This window comes from Leptidea sinapis, chromosome 25, assembly GCF_905404315.1.
Source record: "Leptidea sinapis chromosome 25, ilLepSina1.1, whole genome shotgun sequence".
Lineage (NCBI taxonomy): Eukaryota > Metazoa > Arthropoda > Insecta > Lepidoptera > Pieridae > Leptidea > Leptidea sinapis.
In genome coordinates this window covers 12,622,114-12,647,307 of record NC_066289.1, presented here as the reverse complement: position 1 = coordinate 12,647,307, position 25,194 = coordinate 12,622,114, and the positions used below count along the sequence as shown (strand labels likewise).

Genomic DNA, 25,194 nt, shown 5'->3' with positions numbered 1-25,194 from the left:
CGACTAACAGATTAAGCGCCAAAAATAAATTGCTAACTCTCCGAAGGAACTCCAAGCATGTACTGAGGCAAGCCAAATACTGGAAACCACAAAGAATAACGCAAAAGTGGCCGTCCAAATCAAACCTGAATGTAATCGACGAAAGAGAATATATCGGAAAGACCTGGAGTAAAATCAAGAGAGATGCAAATTAAAAACCGGTCGCGATGTTGATGCACTGTGGATGCCCTCTACCCCAGCTAGGAGTTACTCGAACTTAAATCAATACTTTTTTGCAACACCGGTTGTGCAAGTCCTATTTACATACCCATGTCAAAACGTCCTGTAAACACCGCACAAAGAAAATCATTTCAGGAAAATGGTTATGAAGATATGAAAGTTATGTTGATGAAGTCAAAGAAACATGTTTACATAGGTTTAAGTCTGTTTTATATTACAATTAATTGGAAAACTTTGCATGTTTTAATATATAAAATATTATTATATTATATTTCAAATTATTAACATATGACTTAATAATTAATAACGCTATTTATATAAATAATAAATAAAAAAACAACATACCGTCTATGTAAGGCACCCAGGTGTAAAATCTTCCTCTAAATGGTTTCCTGTCGTAGGTGGAGCATTGTTCAGCTCGTCTGTCCCTTTCTTTTCCAGGACATGGCTAAAACAAAGTAATTTGTCTATTAAAATAAAAAAAAGATATGATAAAGGGTGAAACAAAGTAAAGGTAATGCAATCACAGCGAATCGGTTCTCTTTATCACCCCACTAGCTGACCCGGCAAACGTTGTTTTGCCATATAAAGTATAATTCACGCGATAGTTTTATAAGTACTAAAATATTGCCTATATTATAGCCTGTACATCATTTTGTTCTATTGTCAATAGTTTTTGCAGCGCACGCAAAAATAGGTTTTCGATTTTACACCTTGTGTTACAAAATAGCAATTTTTAATAAAATTAAAAATATGTAATCGCATCCCTAATTTTGAAAAAAAAACATAGCCAATAGCCTTCCTCGATAAATGAACTACCCAACACTGAAAGAATCATTCAAATCGGACCAGTAGTACCAGAGATTAGCGCGTTCAAACAAACAAACAAACAAACAAACAAACAAACAAACAAACAAACAAACAAACCAACAAACACTGCAGCTTTATAATATTAGTATAGATTCCATTTTAAAATCGCAAAATATTGTACAATGTATTGGCGCCAAAATCAGAAAACTCAATGAACAATCATATAAAAATGACAGATTCCAAATTCAAATGCAATATTTTGTTTATTTTTGATTTTAAAAGTATTTGTGGCTAGACTAAGTATACATATTATATATGTATATATATATATGTGTGTATATTATTTTCTACATTGATTTGTTAATATTTTGTTAATATAGTTTGTAAGGTATTTATTGTTTTCAGATTGTGTCTTCCCCACATAACAACGCGCAGTTCGTGTCATTCAATCTGAGCTCGTGTGTGAAGTGACAGTTAATTGCATCAGTAGTAAAATACATTATGAGTGATAATACTCAAAATATAAAAAATGTTTGTAGCCAAGCCAAGTAAGGTAAATTCCAATATAATAATATTCCGATAAAAAAGACCACAGTTCACTCACACAGAAAATAAAATAAAATTGTTCTGACCCCAATATCGTTAGCAATATTTTAAATAGTAACCAAAACTCAAAACTTAACCTTTTTCGAAAATTATAACAGAAAGTTAATGACGGTGACGTGAAAGGGGCTGCATCTATACTTTTTCAAATGATATCCTGGTACCCGACTCAAATGAAAGACTTTTGGCAAAATAAACACCCATCACTAGATGCTAATTGTTTTATTCTGGAACCATCTCTTTACGATAATCATCTACAGGCTCATGAAAGTGATGGTTCTAAAAGCAATAATGTCTTTTAAAAGTGATTCTACCGGCGACCCTGATCGATTGACACCCCAGCATCTAAAAGATCTGGTATGTCCCACAGGGGATGCAGGTAGAGCTTTACTTGAGGATAGTTCACTCCTACATAGATTTAATTATATTCAATGGTATCTTAAATGCATGCATCTAAGTAAATTACTTAATGTAATTCCAGAGGATAGACGTTGCAAGCCGAAATTCAGGTTCCGCTCCGGATTCAAAACTTTTATATATTTACTCTTTAAACTCTGTCCATAGCATTATTTGTTCGTAAATTATAATAAATTAAGTTTTGTAAAAAAAAAAATTGTTATTGATTGCGCGTTTGAAAACACGACAGTCAATCATAACTTTCTACTATTACAGGAAATAGCACGCCTCAACGCAAAAATCAAACAATTAGACGAGCTTTATAGCGAATTTAAGTACGAATAGCGGGTCCAAGAGAACAATACTAATTACGGAAATGTTTACGACGTATAGACCTCTAGATACTGTACGGTGAGAATGCACGATTCATTTCATTTCGACGATAAAATGACTTAATAGCTAGAAAAAGCCAGACTAGTGATGTTTTAATGCAAATATCTATTATTTTATTACTGTTCTTAAACTGTAATGAAGTTGTATATATCTGAGAAGTAGATACTTGCATTAGCGAAATAGCTCGTTATTCAATAATCAGGTATTTATTTGTTATTTAATAATACTTTGGCTTAACACATCATCGAATACAAACTCCAGGTGAGTATTATTATTATGCAGGTGAGTATTAAATCAAGTTTATTTTACTCTGGGCACCTTGTAGATATTAGTTTCCGTGAATCTAGTCTGTGCATTCTTCCACGACGTTAATGTATACCCGAAACGTCTCCTGTGTTAGGGTGAGCATGTCTTAAGTCTGCACAATCTATTGTTTATATTAAAAGAAGAAAACAAAGGGTGTTTTTAAAAGGTCAGCAGAGCAAGGGAGAAACACAGTCGCAATGTAATTGCTCCGATACCTTCAACGGTTTGTGAATTTAAGGCTGAGATCTATAGAGCTTACTTAGACTTTGCTCAGACTTTACTTATGTGAATTTTAGCTGAATGTGATATATACGCGAACTTGACTTCTCAATTGGACTGTTTTAGCTTAAGCTCAGTATAATTGACTGCAAAAATAAATCAAAAATTATGCTACACTTAATATAGTTTTACTTAAGTATAGTCTGAGCAAAGTCTAAGTACGCTCTATAGATTTCAGCCTAAGTCTGTACTTAGGCTGAAATCTATAGAGCTTACTTAGGCTGTCCTAAGCCTAGTGCCCCCTAGCACAATATGTCCACAGATTGAAGTGCTTCAATCCCAAACCAATATTTATGATTCAATTCTATTTTATTTCATCAACTTGAATGATTATCTAGTGATACAAGCCTAGTCAGTAGAAAAGGTGTCGGTGAAGCTAAAGAATGGGTTCAAACAATGAACTACTATGAAGTGATCAAAATTAATATATTAAGTAATGATATATTAAGTAATGAGTCGTAAAGACTGTCAAAAAAATTGTAAATAAAATAACATGCTCGTTAGGTGGACATTACACCTAAGGAATAAGAGCAATGTAAGTAAACACATAATGTAAAATCAATTAAGTTACCAACAAGAATTTTATCTCAAGTTGTATATTATCTCAAAGTTATATTATGATATGTTGGTGATTACTTATATAACCAGCGAGCGTTAATTTATATGACAAAACAACGTTTGTCGGGTTAGCAGTTGTAGATTTATATACCGTATTACGACAAATGGGACACTTATAGAAAATTACAAAATAAATTGGTTTGACAAGAGTTATGTATCGGGCGTCGGGAATTGAGTTCTTAAAAAGCACTTTATTTTACAATATTTAATGTTACTCACAGGTAAATTGCAACAAGACTGAATAAACAATATTATAATTAAACTAAAGAAATGTAAAAGACAATGGGTGCTCGATCAGCACTACGTCGGGGTACGGGGTGGCAACGTATGCAGGTTTAGCCGTGTTGGGCCTGCGTAACTCCTCCCTCCTTAAGCTGGAAGCTGACCCGGCAGCTTCCCACAGTGTCCTCACTGTGTTGTACAGCGTTGTCCTTGGCTGCATGCGACTTCCTCCAGCTAATGATCCTTGTGACTCCAACAGCAATCAGCAAGCCATATAGGATAAGGGTAGTCCAACTTGGTGTTGCCATCATAGTAGTCCAGTGTGGTTCCTCTGTGACAGATATGTCTTGGGCTGTCTCCAGAAGGTGCTGCAGGTTGTCCAGTTCTATATTTTCCAATTATATATGATACTGTACTGGTACACTCTTTTCAATATTTTTAGTCAGTGGATCAACTTCATTAAATGTAATTTCTTTGCGGTTTGAGTTCAATATTTTATTCAATATCTCAGCATGGCATTCCTCTGTAAGGGTAAGTAGGAATGTACCTGAAGCCTTTTTGTATGTAGATTTTGCTAAACACTTGATGTGGATGACTGTTTCTTCTCTCAGGACAATTATCCAAGTATTGTCCTTGATCCTCTGCACTATACTTTTATTAATTTCCATTTCCGCGTATGTACAGTTTGACGTGCGGTGTTGAATTCGAGAAATAATACAATCTTCCGATGCCCTCGTGGATGCTGTGTTGGACATCTCGCAGAGCTGCGTGTTTCCGTTGATTTTTCTGCATTTGCCTTCCAGGTATTCGTACTCATCGCTACCAAGTGCTAGGTATTTGGATTTTGGAATAATAGTTAGGTTTAATGAGTTAGGAATGGAGTACATGTGGATGAGGTCATATATTAGAATCAATGGAGGGGATTTCTAAGATAAAAGTCAAAGAATGTTCCGTACTATATGATTTTACTTTTATAGATTTTTCCAACTGATGAATCTTATTTAAACTTATATCTGCTACTGGCAAAAACTTATGTTTTTTATGAATTAATGAAATTTCATTTAAAAGGTTATATGGGCTTATAATACTAGGGTGCATTACTCCTAACTGCGCAAAATTCATTGCGTCTTCTAAAATTTCTAATCTATCTAATATAATTAGTAAGCTTAAATCTATTTCTACGTAAGGGAGGTCATCCGTGACCAACAAGTTTATTTTCACTAGGTCTGGTCTGGCATCTTCTGGGTTTGAGGAAGATGCTGGTACTCCTCTTCAGGTTCCTGTACTACATGATATGGGTACTTACCTTCATTGTAGTTGCTATGGAATTCATTGCCATATAATACTGGTTAACCTTGAGTATAGAAAACGTTCTGAGCAGCATACTGGGGCGTATCCGGTTTATTCACGGACCGCATAGTAACATCGGAACTTAATTTAGGTGTTACCTGTCTTTGCGGTACATTAAATTGCCTAAAATTCGCGCTGTTACTATTCCTAAAATTACCTGAGTTTCTCTTGAAATTGGGTGTAGGTGGTATAGACATATTTTGACGATTTACGATATTTGAAGGCTGGTGGTGCTGAGGTTGCGTCCCTAAAAAAATTCCTTGATGGAATATTCCACTGTTGCGAAACTCTAGGGGCATCCTTTTGCTTAAAATGGGAAGTAGGTGACCCGTTATAAAAAGGTTTACTGTGGACGAGCCTAGCCTCTTCCTGTCTTGCTGCCATAATTGCTGACTCTAATGTTAACGGTTTACTTATTCTAACTCCTAACGAAACATTGATATCTAATTGATTAGTATATTGCTCTATAACCATTTCCTCATAGTACGAACGGTCTCCGTGTTTACCGACCGAGTAAAGAGTATCTAACAACTCACGGAGTCGTTTGCCAAATGTCTCCGCATCTTCGTATTTATTCCTACGGGTCCGCGTGAGCTCTTGCATCACCTGGATTTCGTTGCGCGGTTCTCCTAAACGTCTAATTAGAGCGTTTTTAATGGAGTCCCACGTTATTAAAGACTCTTCGTAGGCTATCGCATCAATAGCGACACCTCCTAACTTACTTTTTAATAAACATATAAATGCCGGGTGAACCCGGAAGGGTTCACTTAAAAGTTGTATAATATTCTCTACTTCTCTAATATAAAAGTTTAATAACTTTGGGTTCCCATCATACCGTGGTAATTAATCGGCAAGGAATTTAAAATCCTTATCACATTCACTGAAAGACATTGCGTTTCGGATTACACTATTGTTCTAATACTCGGTAATTATCACCTAGATACCCCTTTCTTGTCACTAAGTAAGGGTAACCCGTTATTTAGCGATATTAGCTTTACGCAACGTTCTTTAACTTTTATAATAAAATATATATAATACTAGGACAGTAGATATAGCAGGATACTTGAATAGCCAGAGTACTCACCAAATCAGCATCTGCATCTGCTGTCGAGTCTTGCCCAGCGCGTGAATTCCCAATGTTCCAGGTCTTCGTGCGCGTTGATGATGATGTCCCAACGACCGACGAGGTTCTTTAATTCTTGCGGTTAAGCGGCTCGAAAACCACAGCTACTTTACACTCGGAAGATTTTATACCGACGAAAAGAAGCTACCGCGAGACTACTCGACTGCGCCAGTTATGTATCGGGCGTCGGGAATTGAGTTTTTAAAAAGCACTTTATTTTACAATATTTAATGTTACTCACAGGTAAATTGGAACAAGACTGAATAAACAATATTATAATTAAACTAAAGAAATGTAAAAGACAATGGGTGCTCGATCAGCACTACGTCGGGGTACGGGGTGGCAACGTATGCAGGTTTAGCCGTGTTGGGCCTGCGTAACTCAAGACTTTATAATTTTTGACAATAAGACATGCAGTTAAGTTATTCAATGTGTCTCCATTACTTTTAAAGTTCAGGATTATAATGCTTATACGAAAGTAAAATCTGAATACAAATAACAGAGTATTAAGGTTTTTCTTGTTTATACTTGAACATTAAAGTATGAAATATTGATTTCTACATATTAAAATTAAAATCCGCCAACTTTATCTGCAAACGACTATAACTTGAAGAAGCATAAATATTTAACGTTCGGATCTATTTTGAAACAAAATAACTGAAATATGTAAAATTCCCCAACATAAAACAAAACTGGCTAGGCGACAATTCTATATTTATTATACAGCCAACGCAAGACTAACCATATACCCACAGACTTTATTACAATGCAAGAAAACAACCAAAAACTGGCTCCATGGACTGAATTTCCATGAGACCAAGAATTTTACACAATAAAACATCTTAATAAATAGATCATCATAATAACATATCTAAATCACACACACACACACATTCTTAGAAGTTAAACTTTTAATTTATTTTAATTTCACTTTTGTATTAAGACACTGTTTTTATTTTATTTTACCTGATTATGATAATTTGATTTGACTATGTAGGTAATTATGTCGGGAAGTCACTGACAGCTGAAACACAGTTCATACTAGTTTTGCTGCCTGTATTTTAAGTAAATAATTAATAATATAATTTAGAAACATATTTTTAACTTGTAATATTATTATTTATAGTAATGTTTAGGAAAATAAAGTAACTATTATTATTATTATTAAAATTGGTTTAATGAACAACAACTAAATTCATGTAAACCCTCACCTGTGTATTACATTCATGGTATCTTCTAGAAACACCAGTGCAGTCACGCGGTCTTATTTCTCTCGTCACTCTTACTGTTATTATTGGAGTAGGAAGGGTATAGTTTAATACCAGATTTTGAGGCCTGTAACAAGAGAATAATGACTTAAATAAATATTTTTATCACAATCTTACACTTGACATGCTCGGTATATACGGCATCTCCCTCATTGATATGCATAGAAACAGTGTAAGGAATAGCACACTCCACCGTTTGGCTTTGTGTTTCGAGCAATATCCATTAAGAATAACCTGTATGATGCGCCCTGTAAAAAAGCGTGGGGTCCACACGAAAAATATTTTGGAAATCCCAAATAATGGATGTTTCGAGAGTACTGCCTCGTGTCATATACGGCCAAAGGCTAAACCTTTTTCCATGTTTCCTATCGCAGGCACTCATCTACGTGTTAGGTATAGGTTAGGTAGCGCCAGCTCATAGCGACACCCGTACTAATGGTCGTTGCCTAAATGGTGATCAAATAAACCTTAACTTGGCGGTTAATTACGCTCTCCATGATTTTGGAGGGGAGGGAGGGATAGGCGTGTAGCGAGCTGAAATCGAGATGAAAACTTTTTAAATGCTGGAACTACGGCTTTTTGAGCATTAGTGCCCATATCATAAGAGCACGATGGTGAAAATGACATTCGGCCCACTCGACTGCTAAAAATCCAGATAAACAGAGCTCACCTTACAGGTTTCTGTCTGAACTGAACATCAGAGGTATGTCACCGGGGGATGCTCAGCACATATGCCTGTCTTACAGCTACCTTTCAGCCAAAAGTGGTGATGGCTACGATCTCTTACCAATAACTTTCATAATGCTCGATGGGAAAAACCTTAATTTGCCCATCGGGCATAATAGCTGAAAGCTCCAGACAGTATGTCCAGTCGACTGTCTGGAGCTTTCAGTTATTATGCCAAATTACAATGGGACCACACGGGAAGAACCAGCTTTCAAATAAAAAAAGAATTATCAAAATCGGTTCACCCAGTCGAAAGTTTTGAGGTAACAAACATAAAAAAAAACATACCGACGAATTGAGAACCTCCTCCTTTTTTGAAGTGGGTTAATAATATAATTCTTCTCTCTTCTATCTGTATTCTTCTTAATTATTATTTTACTTTATATTAAATACACACATCCATAAAGTCTAAGCAACATGCATGACATTACAAATTTACCATTTATATTAACTAATTTCTATGTCTTTATTCACTCAAAGTGCATAGGGTATGTAAACTTTTTTGTAATTGATGACATACTGGCTGGTTGTAAAAAAAATCGATTATGTTTTGTTTTTTCATAAAATTAAATGAAAGGGAATTTGTTTGAATTTAAGTGTGTTTTTACTGCTACGTTTAGTCTTGATTTTATAATTTTACCAACCAATAAAATAAAGTTAGCGACAAAATTGAATTGTTAGATATTCTTTACGTCATGGAGCGACTTCATTTGACGGCAAATGAAATGAAGCTGTAGGGATGTTGCAAGCGAGAAATAATCAATCTCAGGTATCTCGGCATTTTGGCAGCATAGAAGTGTTATTTGTCGTCTTTGGTAGCGCTACAATAATACAAGGGAACCCGCTGAAGAGCATTCAGGCCGTAAAAGGAGTACAACCACTCGGCAAGACCGGTACATAAAACTGACTGTAAGACGTCACCCCATGCCGATGTTAACCGCTCCAGAGATAAGTTTGAGGCTACAAAATTCAAGTGGTGTTGAGGTAAGTCCCCAAACTGTGCGACATCGACAGCATGAGTACGTCTTACGAGCTCGACGCCCAATTAGGTGCCCACCGATACGTCACGGGAATCGCGCTCGTCGAAATGAACAGTGTAGAGAACGCAGAACATGGAGCCAGGAACAATGGGATAAAATTATGTTTTCCGATGACTCGCGAATCGGATCTAGGCCTGATACAAGAAGGGTGCGAATGTACCGTCGGCCCGGAAATACTGTAAGGCTCAGGTGCATTCAGAAAGTTCATCCATACAGCGGCTCAACAGTTATGGTATGGGCGGGTATTAATCAGCTCTATACAGCTCGGCGAACCAGTCAATACTTGGCAACGGAGAACGTCCGGGTATTGCCCTGGCCTGCACAATCGCCAGACCTCAACCCCATCGAACACGCATGGGACATGCTCCAGAGACGTGTTTTAAAGGACTTGGACGGAGTGACAACAACCCAACAGCTGTAGGATTTGCTACAATTTCATTGGGAGTGAATACCGCAAGATGACATAAACAGTCTCATTAATTTAATGAATAATCGTTGCCGACAAGTTCTGAATAGCAGAGGAGGCCATACTTTGTATTAAATTTTCCTATTCTTTCACAATAAATTCATGTTCTTTAGAAATTTCATTCTGTTAAAAAAATGTTTAGCTACTTATGTACCTTAGTTTTTGCAGTATATTCTAATACTAATGCTGACCCGGCAAACGTTGTTATTATATTGAATGTTATCTTTATATCGAATGTTTTTCATTCGCGTCAAGTTTTTATTCCAGTGTCATGGTCAACGTCATAACAAAGAGTTCTTATGTGCGAATAAGAACTTCTTGTTACAGTACCCATTAAGTAGTAACGAGTGTCAATGTATTATTTAGTCCATCGCAGTAGCGAACTTAGTACGATTTAAAATGCGACAAGGCCACATAAAGAAGCCATGTATTTATAAAGTGTAACTAAGTGAAACATCTATTTATATTTTTTTCTGTGGTAACACCCGATCCGGAGCCACAGTTTTAAATCCCGCATCATTCATATATTTTGTTAAAAATAAAACTTTGTACTTATATTCCCAGAAAAGAGAAAGATCTCATAATTTCTGATGTTAAAGTTTGGATATAGTAGAAGATATTAGAATTTAAATCATCAATTAACATTAACAACACAAATGGTTTCTTACGCAAAGTTCAAGTTAATAAAAACTTTAACGATGGAGATTACAATAACAAGAGTCTTATTTCGAAATTGATTTTTGTCATTAACATTAACCAAAGTAATAATCACATAATATCGCTTGATAAAAAACCATAACAGATAAATCTCTGTAATTAAAAAGCCTATAGTAATTTACACTAAAAATGAAACAACGATAGAGGCGGTGTCTCAGAGGTTCCTAATGAAATCAACGATGGGAATAAAAAATTACCTTCATTTGTTCTACTATTGCTGAGGCTACTTTATCTAGTAAATTAATAACTTTCGATGTTCGAGGTCCTTAATTAGATTACATTTTATTTTATTTATTACGTTTGAGGGCATAGAGCTATTAGAACATTCTTGTAATAACTGTTACTTTATATTGGCTCTAGAAATGGATATAGTTGAGCTATTAATTGGGATTTTAGGCCCTATATGTAGAATTGCTGTGAGGCGTACCTGTAAATAAAATGAAGTTATTAAGAGGTATGTTTATCTTGACTAAATGAGCCTTGATGATCAAGTAACATTTGCTCGTAAAGATCTTTTATGCCATGCAGAATAATAAGCGCAGCCTTTTTTAATGACGACCAATATTTTAATAAAATTTTGCATTTGGGTATCACGCACTCACTACTCACGATAGCACTCACTACACGTACAAAACGGTTTTACAGCATATTTTTTTAATTAATTAAGAATCTTCGAAGTATATACAAACTATGGTGGCATATTAAATGCGATTAAAGTATGAAATTAATGGCGAATGATTATTAATGGCGATTAAAGTATGAAATTAATGGCGAATGTTTATTAATGGCGATTAAAGTATGAAATTAATGGCGAATGATTATTAACGCCGATTAAAGTATGAAATTAATGGTGAATGATTATTAATGGCGATTAAAGTATGAAATTAATGGCGAATGATTATTAATGGCGATTAAAGTATGAAATTAATGGCGAATGATTATTAATGGCGATTAAAGTGTGAAATTAATGGCGAATGATTATTAATGGCGATTAAAGTATGAAATTAATGGTGAATGATTATTAATGGCGATTAAAGTATGAAATTAATGGTGAATGATTATTAATGGCGATTAAAGTATGATATTACCGATTTGTACTGAAAAATTGATAATCTTTTTTTTAAATTTAACATTTTTATTTAATCAAAATAATTACCGACTTCAAAAAAGGAGGTTGTTACCTCAATGCTTTCAACTAGGTGAACCGATATTGATAATCCTTTTTTAATTTGAAAGGTGGTGCTTCCCTTGTAGTCCCATTGTAATTTGGTCCAGATCTGACAATGAAATCCATGAGAAAAATCATAAGTCTTAAATTTGCTATACATACGTATAGCAAATTGAATGACAAATTTACGAATAACTCAATATCGCGCCAACCGATTTCGATGATTCTTTTTTTATTGGAAAGGATATACTTCAAAGATAGTTTGGTGAGAGTTTGGTTAGGTTCTGATTACGGAATCCATGGCAAAGTAACGGAGCTCTTCAACTAAGCGCTTACGTTCATTGCTGCATTGAAAAATTTTGTATATCTGCACATATTTAGAGTGTTTTTGAAATCGGTTGTTTTTGAGTATTTGACGTTTGGGTAATTTTGTTGATATTATTTATTTATTATAGAGTAACTGAAATGATTTGTAAAAAGATGAAACTGTAAATGTTGATTTAAAAGAGTGGCAATGATTTTGAAGCCACTTCTTCTCATTAAAGCTCAACTCTTTCGGAAATGGAGGTAAATGTAAAAATAAACGAAAACTTTTGACTTTTATAAGTCTCACTGCTTGACCTACATGAATAAATTGATTTTGATTTGATTTAATTTAAGTTGAGACTTCGGTAAAGGTGGTAAAGGGCAACCGACAAGTTTATTTGCTCCTGAGCTACCAAACAAAAATACCTACGGAGATAATGCATTAACATGAACAGGTTTCCACTCTTCCAATTACAAATTACATGGGCACCTAGCCCAAGTTGATCTCAGTGGATTCAGTTTGTACATATTCCGCTATGAGGTCACTGAAGACCCAGCACACATCCTATTGGAGTGAGAGGCAATTGCAAGCGTGAACATAGGGTGCCTTAAAGACCTTTTATGTAACAGGACATAACCCACTTGACACCGCCAAGGATTCTACGCCATGAATAAGAAGTTGAAAATAAAAAAGGATTAAAACGAGCTCACTGATATCCTGTAGTAATTTATAAACATAATATTCAGAGCAGCAATAATCGAGCGCGTGCCTTGACAAATGATGCCTCTCTTAATTTGTCTGGGCGGCAGCCGACATGTCACAGAACAACCATAACAGTTGTTTATTTTACTTTTGATAGGTATATATTTCAATATTTTTGTACGTTTACATTATTTCAGGATCCTACTCACGGTGTTATATACACCTAATTGATTTGGCTTGAAGCAAATAATACTGTTATATAAATATATAAATATTGTTGTATATTTGTTCCGTTAACATTTTTAACAGTCATCTAGATTTGTAATTCTGTAATATCGTAGAACCCGAAACATTTAAAAAGGTTATGATCTCAACTGTCACCAACTGGAATAAAAATTCATCAAACCATCCAGGTGACTTTTTGCATATAAAAATGAAAGTCAATCAATATCTTTACTAAAACCGAAATTTTAATCAAATTAATTACTATGGTATAAAATTCAAATTTTAATAAAACACAAATGTCAGACTGAAGTAAGAATAAAAAAGTAGTTTTCATTAGTTTTGTACTGTGGCGTTCATTTATAAGGATGCAAGACAACAATGTTGTAAATAAATTTTATATCCAGTTTATAAATGCAGTAGAAAAAAAGAGTTCATACAATTTTATTACAGTTTAAATTAGATTATCACTATTGTATAAATATAATACATGTTCTGATTGATTCATCGACACAAATCTAAATTATTGGCTCTTGAAAATGTTGAACGATTGTTCCTTAATTGACTAATAAGAAGGAATTTTATTAGAGTTCCTAAAATAAGGGAAGGACGATTGTATGGAGGTTCGACATTTTTTAAGTAAAATTTTTAAATATTTTCATATAGATATTATGTTTAGTAGTAGTATATATTTTAGAAGTAGGTAATTTAAGGGTTGATTTATGAGATGGACAGCCTTCATTTTGAAGGAATAAGCCACAGTGAAGCGTCGCCTGGTTTTTATAGATTATTATCTATAACTAATAAAACAAAGGCAACCTCTAATATTTTTTTAATAAATAACTAATCTGGGCCATAAATTGCGTCTCTAACATTTAATTTTTATTTTTAATTAAAATTGGGAAGGTTGACATTATTTAGCACGGTGATAATTTTCCGCTATTTCACATATTTTTTTGACGTTAATAATACATAATTGTTATGAATTGGGGTGTTAAAGAAAACAGAATTGCAGGGGTTGCCGTGCATAAAGTAAGTGTGGAGCTGTCGGTCTATTTCAAGACACTGGGTATCAGTCGTATATTGGTATATCGCACTATCGGAATACCCCCTTATTCATAATGGTCCGCTAACTTTAAACAGCCGCTTATGAGTGTTTTTTCTCATTCTGGCTTAGGTCGATAGAAGAAGACAGAGTGAGAATTAGCAATGCTTTAAGTTAGAAGACTATTATGAATAAGGGGGATAATATATACTAACACATAATTTGTTGAAGACCATAAAAGATCAGAGCGGCCATGCTGTGAGAACAAAAAGGCTGTTAATGATGTTAATGAAAAATATTTTTGGAAAAAGGTACAAAGTAGACCTGAAGCGCTCACATAGATTCATTTTTGTTAAAAAAAAGAGTATTATAATGTATTATATTAAAGAGTATTATATTAATATTATAATGGTATTAGCATACACTTAATATATACCAGCGTATATACAAACGAAGCATGCGAGAAAGAGGAACATACAGCAATACTCTAACGAAGATACCTACAGCACGATAGAAAACGAAAGCGAATCTAATGTTTCTGTAACTTATTTTGATAAGCAATTCGTAAACAGGCAGGCAAGCTTAGAATCAGTTCCTCAGTAGGATTCCTACTTTGGAACATTAAACTAGCTACCCACTATCTAACGCACACATTGACAATCAAAATTGGTCACGAGTTATCGGGCTGTCAGCTCTTCTAATCGCTAGTATATTTTATATCAGTTAACCTCAACGTCTCATAATTTATTACATGGTGTTTACAAACTATAAATTATATAAACTATTAATAAAATACAGGTATAGTACAGTATAACATATTTTTGTAATCAGGCATTAATACTTATCCAAAAGAGTTAATTCTTAATAAGACAGTCTGCTTATTAATTGCCTATTAATTTAAAACTCTTGAATAATATCTCATCACTTTAATTATACACCTTTTAAAGATTATCTATGGTCAAGTCATTTGTTATCGATACGAACGTGTTGTCGATAGAGATATGTCTCAGAACTTGTTAACAGTAGAACATAACGTCGACGATTTGACGAATTTTAAAACCATACAAAAATAATTTATATTTCAATGTGTCTTCCCATTCATTGTTTCTGTTGTACAAAGAGCAGGCATCTAATGTGTGTCACTCGGAGGCGTCCTACCTGGGACACATTCTGACACTAAGTAACTTAAGTTCACGCTTTATTTGTGTATTATTTTCTTATAATGTAATCACGTTTCAATATGTCAGTGCAGCGGAATATATTTTCCGGTTGTAGGTATACTATAATGTCATTATTTGAAGTTTACATAATTTATAGGTCTCAATAGAGACTCTTTCTGCTAGACAACCGATGAAAACAGGCCAGGTTTATTACTTTAGTATGCGTGACAGGGTACGTCTTATACTCGCGAATTGTATGTCACTTTGGGTACGTGTGCATGCAATGCTCAAAATAGAGGTTAACTTTAAACCTTAATTTTTTTGGCAAATACCATATTAACTGGAGAAATTTACTAATGTTGATATGTCAAAAGTTTTATATTTACATTAAATATAAATTGTAATGTAAAATGTTTATAATACCAACTACAAAACATTGCATAAATTTATATTTATCAAAACATTAGTTGTTAAAGATCTTCTGGCAATATCAAACTCCGGGTTACGAACAGATGTTGCCAAAAATTGTTGACAATAATTTTTTATATGAACTCAAATCTAAAACACTAGTCAACGTCAAGGAATTTACACTTATGAATGTCAAAAGTTTACTTTCTTTTTACATTTACCACCACTTCGGCAAAGGTTGAGCTTTAATGAGAAGAAGTGGCAAGAACCTCATATCAATCGATTATAGAAGCTTACATATAATTTAGTATTGATAAAATAATGAGTTATGCTCGTAAGCGTTGTTAGATCAATGTTTTAAATTGCAAACATGACCGTGATAGTCCTTAGCTGTCAAGTAAGGTAACCTCTTTGCCCTGTGAACAAAAAGTTCAAAGAGGTTAAACGCACGGCGTCTCAGGACTACGTAATGAAATCCCCGTAGCGAACAACATAACAAGCTCTTGTTACCGGCTGATTGACTCAAATTACTTCCACCTGAGCTGGTCCATCTTGCAATTATCCTAGTAATCTTCCAAGCAATTTGTTTGGGTATTAGCTAACTTTCGATACCTGGTGCTTTGCTAAAATAATATTATACTTAAGGACATAATATATTAAAGATAGAGTGGAACAGTATGAACGTGTCCTGTGACGTAACGTGAACCCTTTCATCCCATAACAGGTAAGAGACGTAGCAAATGTGCAAAATCGTCTGAAATAAATTTAGGCAAGTGGCATATATTTTTAAACAATAATTTCAGTAATATTTATCATTTCAGTAAAAATATTTTTTTCTCATTTTTATATAAGTAAATTCAAAAGAATTATTAAAAATACTTTATGATGTAAAGATTACTACCACAAATTAGGAATGGAGCGACCACTCTTAAGCTATTTAATGAAATGGTGACGTTATTTTATAAAATAGAAGAATTTCAATTTTCACAACACATTTTTCGTATGTGTGATGCATGTCGCGTGACGGTCGGGCGGCGCCTATAGTTCTCATATTGGATGCAATTGCGTTTGGGTGGAAGAGTAGGTTCGAACCCCACACACTTAGAGTTTTAAGATTATCTCATTTAAAACTTAGCTGATTGTGATTAGACCCGAAATAAACTTTTGCATTGGGCTGTTTTTGCTTAAGCTCACTATAATTTCAGCTATCAAATGATTATATAAATGAAATGAAACATTATACTTAGCTTACACTCTGCTAAGTTATACGTGAGTAAAGTCTGAGCAAGTACGCTTCATAGATTTTAGCCTTAGACTTTGTTCAGATTTTCACTTACGTAAAACTGAGCTGAGCTTAGGGTTAACATATTGTTTCATTTCGTTTTTATAGTCATTTCACAGCTGAAAATATGGTGAGCCAAGACAGCCCAATGCAAAAGTCAAGTTCGTGTTTTGTAACAGTCACCCTCGTTTTACCTAAGTAAAGTCTGATCAATGTTTAAGTACGCTCTATGGACATCAGCCAGTATAAAATATAATAAAATAATAGTATAATATAACCCAATGTGCAAATAAAATAGCGGTCATTTTACTGTTTCCCGCGTTTGTGGCCACGACACATAACTCAAAGTGACACCAACTACTCGACAGAATGTAAAATATCTTTTATCTACGTTATTGTCTTTTTATTTATATCATTGCTTGGCTATGGCTAAGTCTATGTTAAGCCAATAGGGACAATGTTCCTTCTCTCCAGCTATTCTAACCTGAAAAATGATCCATACATCTTAAATTTCCGTACATTAATAAAACCATAAAAATGCGAAAAAAATAGGATTTAATAGTCAGATTACACGCGAAAACATAAGTTTATTACTCGTCGACTGGTTTACTGTTTGTAATTTAATAAAATATTTCTATGAGCACTCGTTCACGAGTATGACGCATGGACCAGCCATTGCTTCCCTCAACAACATTATAGGTAACCTGACAAAGCCCCACATGAGAAATAACCAAACAACATTTAATAGTATGTTATATTATTTGATACTCAGGAAACACCTTATAAAGTAAATTTGTATATTGAAAGATCAAAGTTGGACATTTCATATACATTTTTTTATCCCTTAAATATTTCTCCACATTATAAATAATATTTTACATGGTGCTAAATTCTCTGTAGTGAAATCTGAAGTCTGGATTTGGCTTACTCTCCGTTTCTTCGAAAATAGCTAAGAATAATGCAAGTAAATCTCTTAGTAAAGGATAATGAAATCGTTCCTACCCCTCAGGAATACAATAATTTTGAACACAAGCATCTGAATTTCATAAATAACGCAGTTTTATTACTGAATATGTTACAAAATACTGAATATATATATATGTTGAAGATAAAACAGAAACATCGAAATCAATGCATTTAAATATTTTACTACAAACTTGATAGTAAAAACTATAAAACAGAATTGACTAATTGAAAAGATTACGCTTATCTGAATACTATTGAAACCAGAAAAATGTTTATTAAATGATAAACTAATCTGGTAATAAATATAAAAGGTGTAATTTTGCTGAACAGATTATTCAAGGTAATAATGGTTAAAGACTCATTCTTAAGTACTATGTATAGTATTAACTAGTATATTACTTATGCTAGGTTTATATACCCTTACCTTTTATGGCGTTATTACGGTCGTGTAATGATAGTTTTTATTTCTTTTGGTAAGGAGAAGATTTAAAGTTCAATAGTGCAAGCTTTAATTATATATAATACTAACTGCTGGCCGCGACTTCCTCAACATTGAATCCAAACGTCTCTCGAGAACTCTTTAAAATTTGCAAAATTTGATAATTGATGAATTTGTTATTTTTAAGGTGATAACTCTCACGTCTTCCTTACTATTACGGACGAACTGTTTATAAATTTTGGTTACAAATTTTATTTATATAATTAATCCTAGAAGAGACCTCCTCTTCTATATCATTTTAAAATAACATATTGTTTAGATTTGAAAGAGCGACATCTCTAGTCAATTTCCTAATATGCAATTATAGGGGTTTAGCAGGTTATCAACTGTAAAAAAGATCCTGTAGATGGAGCTATACCTGAGAGTTGAACAAGATATACCAAAATTTACGACGCGTACCCGAACAGTTGGCACAGTTGGAAAGAGCGCTCGAACGGAACCCGAGCGATTGCGGTTTCGAATCTCGTATCGTTCATAAATTTAAGCTACAAATTTAATTGACGATTCGTTTTTGATTGTCTACGAGGAGGCGAGGAAGACGTTAAAAGCAAATAGACAAACTCACAACATAAATCATGTTAAAGTATACTATTTTTTTAACTTATTTGTAATTATTGTAACATAGCTTTATAACATAAACCTATAAACCACGCTACTTATACGATAGTCATAAGAAATGTATTATAATTTTGTAAGATAATACAAATCTACCAATTTTCATCATCATCGGTCAAGCTGTTCTTGAGTCTTTTAAGGGTGATACAGACCATTTAACAATTCAAGAAAATGCAAAAAATTTAACATTGTATTATTGCTACACCTACTTATTATTATTGTTAACATTCTTACAGTCCTTAGAATGATCTTAAGATCAATACGGATGTTTTTTAATTTTGGATTTCCATAAAGCAATGATACAATTTGCCATCTATTAATAACATAATCAACTACTTTGATGTATTTTTTAATTTAGTATTACGCGCACAGATGATTTTAGGATGCACCATCATGCGTCACATAATTTAATATTATAGATAACGCGTGAGTTGAATGCAGAGTTCATGAATGTGATAGTGAAGTGACCTAGTTATAATAATTGATGACCATAATGATGAGTGTGTCGATAAAATTAAACAATGCTTTAAGTTTACCATTTTGGCTGAATACGCATACTGTGCAGTACCAAAAAAAAAGCATTTTACATTAGGTTAATAATAAAAAAATATTTTATTAATATTTTCGTAATTCTAAGTCAATACTTAAAATTCAAATTTTTTTTCTGCATTTCTTCAACTCTTTTCTTTTGGAACGGAACCGGATCATGTTGGAATCGGATCAGTCATTCTTGAAATAAAAAAATAACAAGTGATCGCAACACAATATATCGGATAGCACGGTAAGCGTACGGTAGTGACAACGACGGCACAGCACTACACTGCAGGCACACGAGGTGAGGTGTGCGGACATCGGGGGGAGGTGTACCTAAGATCCCGTTTGAATTCAACTCGCTCTCTACCTGTAGTTCATTTATATTTTATATATCTACATATTCTACTTTACCTTCGCTGACATTGCCTTTCCTGGAAGGCGACGCCTCCTCCACAAGACCTAGAACAGGCACTCCAGCTACCCCACGTACTCCAAGCATAACTTCCAAAACTTGGACTCTCCGTAGATTTCTGACTCTGTAAATATTTAAATTAACAACTGATATATAGATATATATATATATATATATATATATTAGGTAATGATATATATTAAAATAAATATCAAGTATTAAAATATTGTAAAATAAATAAGTGGGGGTATCAATCTAGAGAATTTCAACAAACATCTGGTGTTCCTCAAGGCTCTAATTTGGGACCATTATTGTTTACACTGTTTATAAACGATATTTCCAAAAGTATTCAAGAATCAAATTACGAGTTATATGCAGATGACTTAAAAATATATCGTACAGTTACTTGTTCAGAGGATCAAACGAAACTACAGAATGATATCCATCGTGTAATGTTATGGTGTAAAAATAATTTGATGGAACTCAATGCGTCCAAATGTCATTTTATAAAATTTTCTAGGAAACGAAAGAAATTGGAGAGTAAATATCATATTGATGGCATACAAATAAATCAAATAAACCATATCAATGATTTGGGTGTCATTTTAGACGAGGAGTTGAGATTTGATAAACATATTGACAAAATAGCTCACAAAAGTTTTAAAATGCTTGGGTTTTTCTTACGTAACACCAAGGCTTTTACATCAATTCCTACGCTTAAAATACTATACTATTCCCTTGTAAGATCTCAGGTTGAATACAATTCGGTAGTTTGGTGCCCCTATTACAAAACGTACATCACTAGGATTGAGTCAGTTCAAAAGAAATTTATATCCAAATTGAGTTATGTCACTAATAATTACACTATTTTAAGTTACAAAGACAAATTAAAATTTTTCAATATGAAAACCTTAGAATTGCGAAGAAATGCGTCACAAATTCTTTTCTTATATAAATTATTAAATAATCAATTAGACTGTCCATTACTTCTATCTAAGATTGGATTATGTGTACCACCTTATCCTTGTCGTATTAGTACATATCTGCCAGTACATGTACGATTTTTCAGAAACAATTATGGCTCAAATTCCCCTATCCAACTTATCTCAAAATTATATAACAGTAAATTCCATAGTAATAGTAGTATAGATATAAATTTTAATACATTTGGAATTTTAAAAAATACGCTTTTGAACCCTTTTAATTTGGATGTATAAAATTATAGTTTTTAGTAATAGTAAACACATATTGTAGTAGTATTACTTAACTTACAATAATAAATGAAGGCAACGCTGTGCATACCTATAAGTTAGATATACAAATATAAATATAAGAAATTTTATATTATAAGTAGTCATAATATTAATTGTGTGTCTAGTTGGTAAGCCTTTTCTAATAAATAAATAAATAAATATCACAAGATTTATAAGTCGTACATTTAATGTATAAAATTCCATCAATTACTTTGCTTTACACATACTTTTCATTTAATATTATGGCTTACTATATTATAATCTGATTTAAATTAGATCTTTATTATTTTAAACAAAACTTTCATTTCAAATAAATATTGGTTTTTATATTATTATAGCTGTTATGAGTTCATTAGAAGGCTTAAGAAAACTGTAATAGATAGCAATTAAATAACGTCATTGGATAAGGAAATTAAATAGTGGATTATATCTATTGAACAAGACATCTATCAATGTTTATAAGATAAATATTGAAAAATAGCGTAAAGAAACATACGAACAAAATTCTGCAACACCAATTTTATCAATAGAAAGGTTATAATTTTTCTTTTTGAAATAATCCTTATAACAAGTTTGTAGACGCAGGTTTGTCTCGTTTATGGCAAATTCAAATACATAATTGTTTATTCAACGAAACAATATCATTTTTATAATAAGACAAATATATCCCAAATTCAAATTTCACCTCCATCATTAGTTGTGATTTTTGTATACATCATTTAGTTAGATAACTTATATGTCTAGATAGACTAAGAAATCTGTGAACACGTCGAAAAAAATAGAGGCGAACTGCTAGCCTCTATGTTCAGTAATGTTTGCGCAATAAAACAAAATGACTGACGTATCGCGAGTATAAGACGTAGGTGTTATACACACTAAAGTAATAAACCTGGCCTATTGTCATGCGTGGCCTAACAACTAGAGGCGCTATCTAGACGTATAATTTATTTAAGGACATATATTTCTGCGCTCTCAATTTATATGTTTTATATATGTTTACTTTTATTATTTATCAATTTTAACAAAACAATATTTTAAACTTATAATAAATTAAATTACCTGAAAAAGTGTAGTCGTTTCTGGCGATTGAGTTGTCGATGTTGCCATCGCAAAGTGTATTATAGTGGCAGCCCTGAAAATATATCATAATAACTACATTTATTAAACTGTTTGATTCAAATATAACAATACTTATCGTCATACCAAAAACCAATTTTATAGCTTTATGAAACCACGATATAAGTGAATAATTTTTCAGAAAATAACATTAATTTCGACATAATAATCGAAAGAAAAAAACAAATTTATGCAAATGCTATGTATATTCATGATATAAAAATATAACGTTTTAAAAAAACCTTTCGCTTCAAACCCACTCTCCCTCTAGAAAACTACTTAGACTACTTGGCCTACCTGACTTGTAGGCAATAGTGCAAATTATTGATTCAACCTAAGATAATTTCTACGTCTAGATAGACTGTGAACGCTGTGAACACATCGAAAAAATTGAGGTTGACAGTTAACCTCTATTTTGAATAATGTACACTTACACAAAGCAACATACAAATTGCGAGCTTGTCACGCATGATAAAGAAATAAACCTGGCCTGTTTTCATCGGTTGACTAGCAGTAAGAGACTCTATCTAGACGTATATATTATCTGAGGATTCAACTTCAAAATGTGATAGATGAAAGAATAAATTTGATGCGATGTAATACCGCATCACGTTGACGTCGGATATTCCATAGCCACCTTGTGGAATCAATTAGCATCAATAGAATCAAGCTGATGTTTTCCCGAACCCATACGACTATACCCTCAAGATAAAAAAGCATACTCCAACTCCATTAAGGCTGGCAATGGATCTCTTGACACCTGTAATTGCGTATGTCCATTGGGCGGTTACCTTTCCACTCCAAATCCCATGAGCCTCTTGCCCTCTCTTATATAAAAAAAAATCCATGGCGCCATTTATGTTGAGACATGCGTGTCAGTATTAACATGGGGAGATAAGCAAGCGATTCTTCTGCTAATGTTTTTATACAGCACATTACTATTAATATCAAATGCCAAAGTTCTTCTGTTGATGCAAAAAAAATAATCACTGTAGCTGTCCATTTCGCAGACGGCATTACCTTAACAGAACTTTTATCACTATCACTAATTTATCAGTTAAAAGACCGGTAATTCCTATGTTGTATTTTCTGATGTGGTGGAGCGCAATATGGACGGTTGTGGTCATTTACCGTGACCTGTGTCCTCGTTTGTCGTCCTCTTACATAAAAAAATATAATCTTATCATGGGCTAGCACAAGATAATCCACACACACTGAAAAAAATTGGTTTTACGGATCTTATGCTATTAAGAAAAGTAATTTTGTTTGTAGCATAAAATGTTCCTCCGTTGTTGATGAGATTTACTACTTGGGGATTTTGGAGGCCATATCTGTTTCTTCGCATGACACTGCATCTCTATCAGCATTTTGGCCAACCCTTTTTATTCAGCAGTAAAACCATTAGTAAAACACTTTAAGGGTACAGTGATGGTAAATCTACTCTTAAATAGTAATTTGAAATACTGAATGGTAATTTCGTGTTTAGAACGTGTACCCACGTTCTAAGCACAATTGGAGAAATGCCATCCGGCCCGCTCGACTTCCTGACGTCCAACGAAAACAGAGCTCGCCTAACAGTTTTCTGTCTGAACTGTACTTCAGGCATAGAGCTCTGACATCGCGGGATGGTCGGCGGTGTTTTTCCGTTGTCGTCAAGAGTCGTGTTAGAGGCATAAAGAGCGCACAGGAGATCGGCTTTCTCATTTGCCGTATGGGCCAGGGTGTCATTCCTCATGTGCAACGGCGGCAGGGACGGCTGGTTGAAGTTACCAAGAGCAGCTTTCGACACCGACCAGAACTGGCATGTTCCGATCGGGTAACTACAAAGCTGCTCGCCGATTTTGACGACGTGCTACGATTTCGCACGGGCGATTTGCCTTTGTTATATTTCCTCTTAAGAACTTTGCAGATCGGATCTTTGTTCCTTTTATGTCATAGCTTCCCGACCTGCGTTGAATGTTGAACACAATCAAAAGCATGAGATAACTCACAGAAGATACCAAGTGCATTCTGTGATTCCTCCCAGGCCTCAAAAATATTCTTGATATGCTCAACACCTACATCCGTAGTAGAACGTCTCCTAGTAAAGCCAAATTGTTTCACATGAAGTAACGTAGCAGTTAAAGTAGCATTCCGCTTGAAATTATTTTTTCAAAAATTTTGCAACGGGTCCGCAAAACCAACGTAATTTCGTTTTTAGGTTAATACATAGTATATATTTATGACAGTCACAAAAATTTAAATTTCTATTGGTAACAGAATTTTTAAAATCGTTTTAGTAGATCCGAGAGAGATAAAGGCCGGCAATGCCCTTGTGATTCTGGTGTTTCAAGATAATGTGGGCGGCGGTGATCACTTATCACCAGGTGGCCCATACGCCCTTTAGTCCTCCTTTTCCATAAAAATATTTACTCTCTAGAAAATTGTGATGATGACTTTAAATGAAAGAAAGTATTTTCTTTTTTCGTCAATTTTTTAATGATTTTATATTATTCTGCGATTCGGGACGGAGGCAAATCCATCAAATTAAAAATCAGAAGATACTTCTTTGGAAAGCCAGAAGATAGGGCTGAGATTTTCACAGGGTTGTAAGATTATGATTATTATGTGTCGATGTACATACATACATAATAAATAATATCTGACCTAAATGACTTGTCGTTCTCACTCTTTGCCTCAGGAGGAAATGACGTCCGTGACACACAATTATTGTTTTAATATGAATCACGCTATGCTGGGCTATGTTTTAGTAGTGTTTTTCTTTTCTGCGGAAACCCGTCACTTGTATGGGATTTTAAAATTTTATAATACTTACACATTGTTTTACCGGCAATATAAGGTATAAATTTTACTAAATTAGGTGCATAAGTTGTTGTGTACTAAGCTATATAAGACACAATAGCTTTTTATATTTCACAAGGGAACTCGTTAATTTTCCAGAATGAAAGTTATCTAAGATGTTTACCGGC

At 33.7% G+C, this 25,194-nt stretch overlaps 1 protein-coding gene across 1 annotated transcript in view; it reads right to left on the bottom strand.

Moving 5' to 3' along the window:
- LOC126971967 (thrombospondin type-1 domain-containing protein 4-like) overlaps positions 1-25,194 on the bottom strand; it is a 74,322-nt gene that overhangs the window by 20,543 nt on the left and 28,585 nt on the right. The window contains exons 3-6 of the mRNA XM_050818501.1: positions 22,169-22,241; positions 19,856-19,980; positions 7,531-7,654; positions 565-667 (exon numbers count right to left, since the gene is read on the bottom strand). Of these exons, the coding sequence (XP_050674458.1) occupies positions 565-667; positions 7,531-7,654; positions 19,856-19,980; positions 22,169-22,241 (425 nt within the window). The remainder of the gene's footprint in view (positions 1-564; positions 668-7,530; positions 7,655-19,855; positions 19,981-22,168; positions 22,242-25,194) is intronic.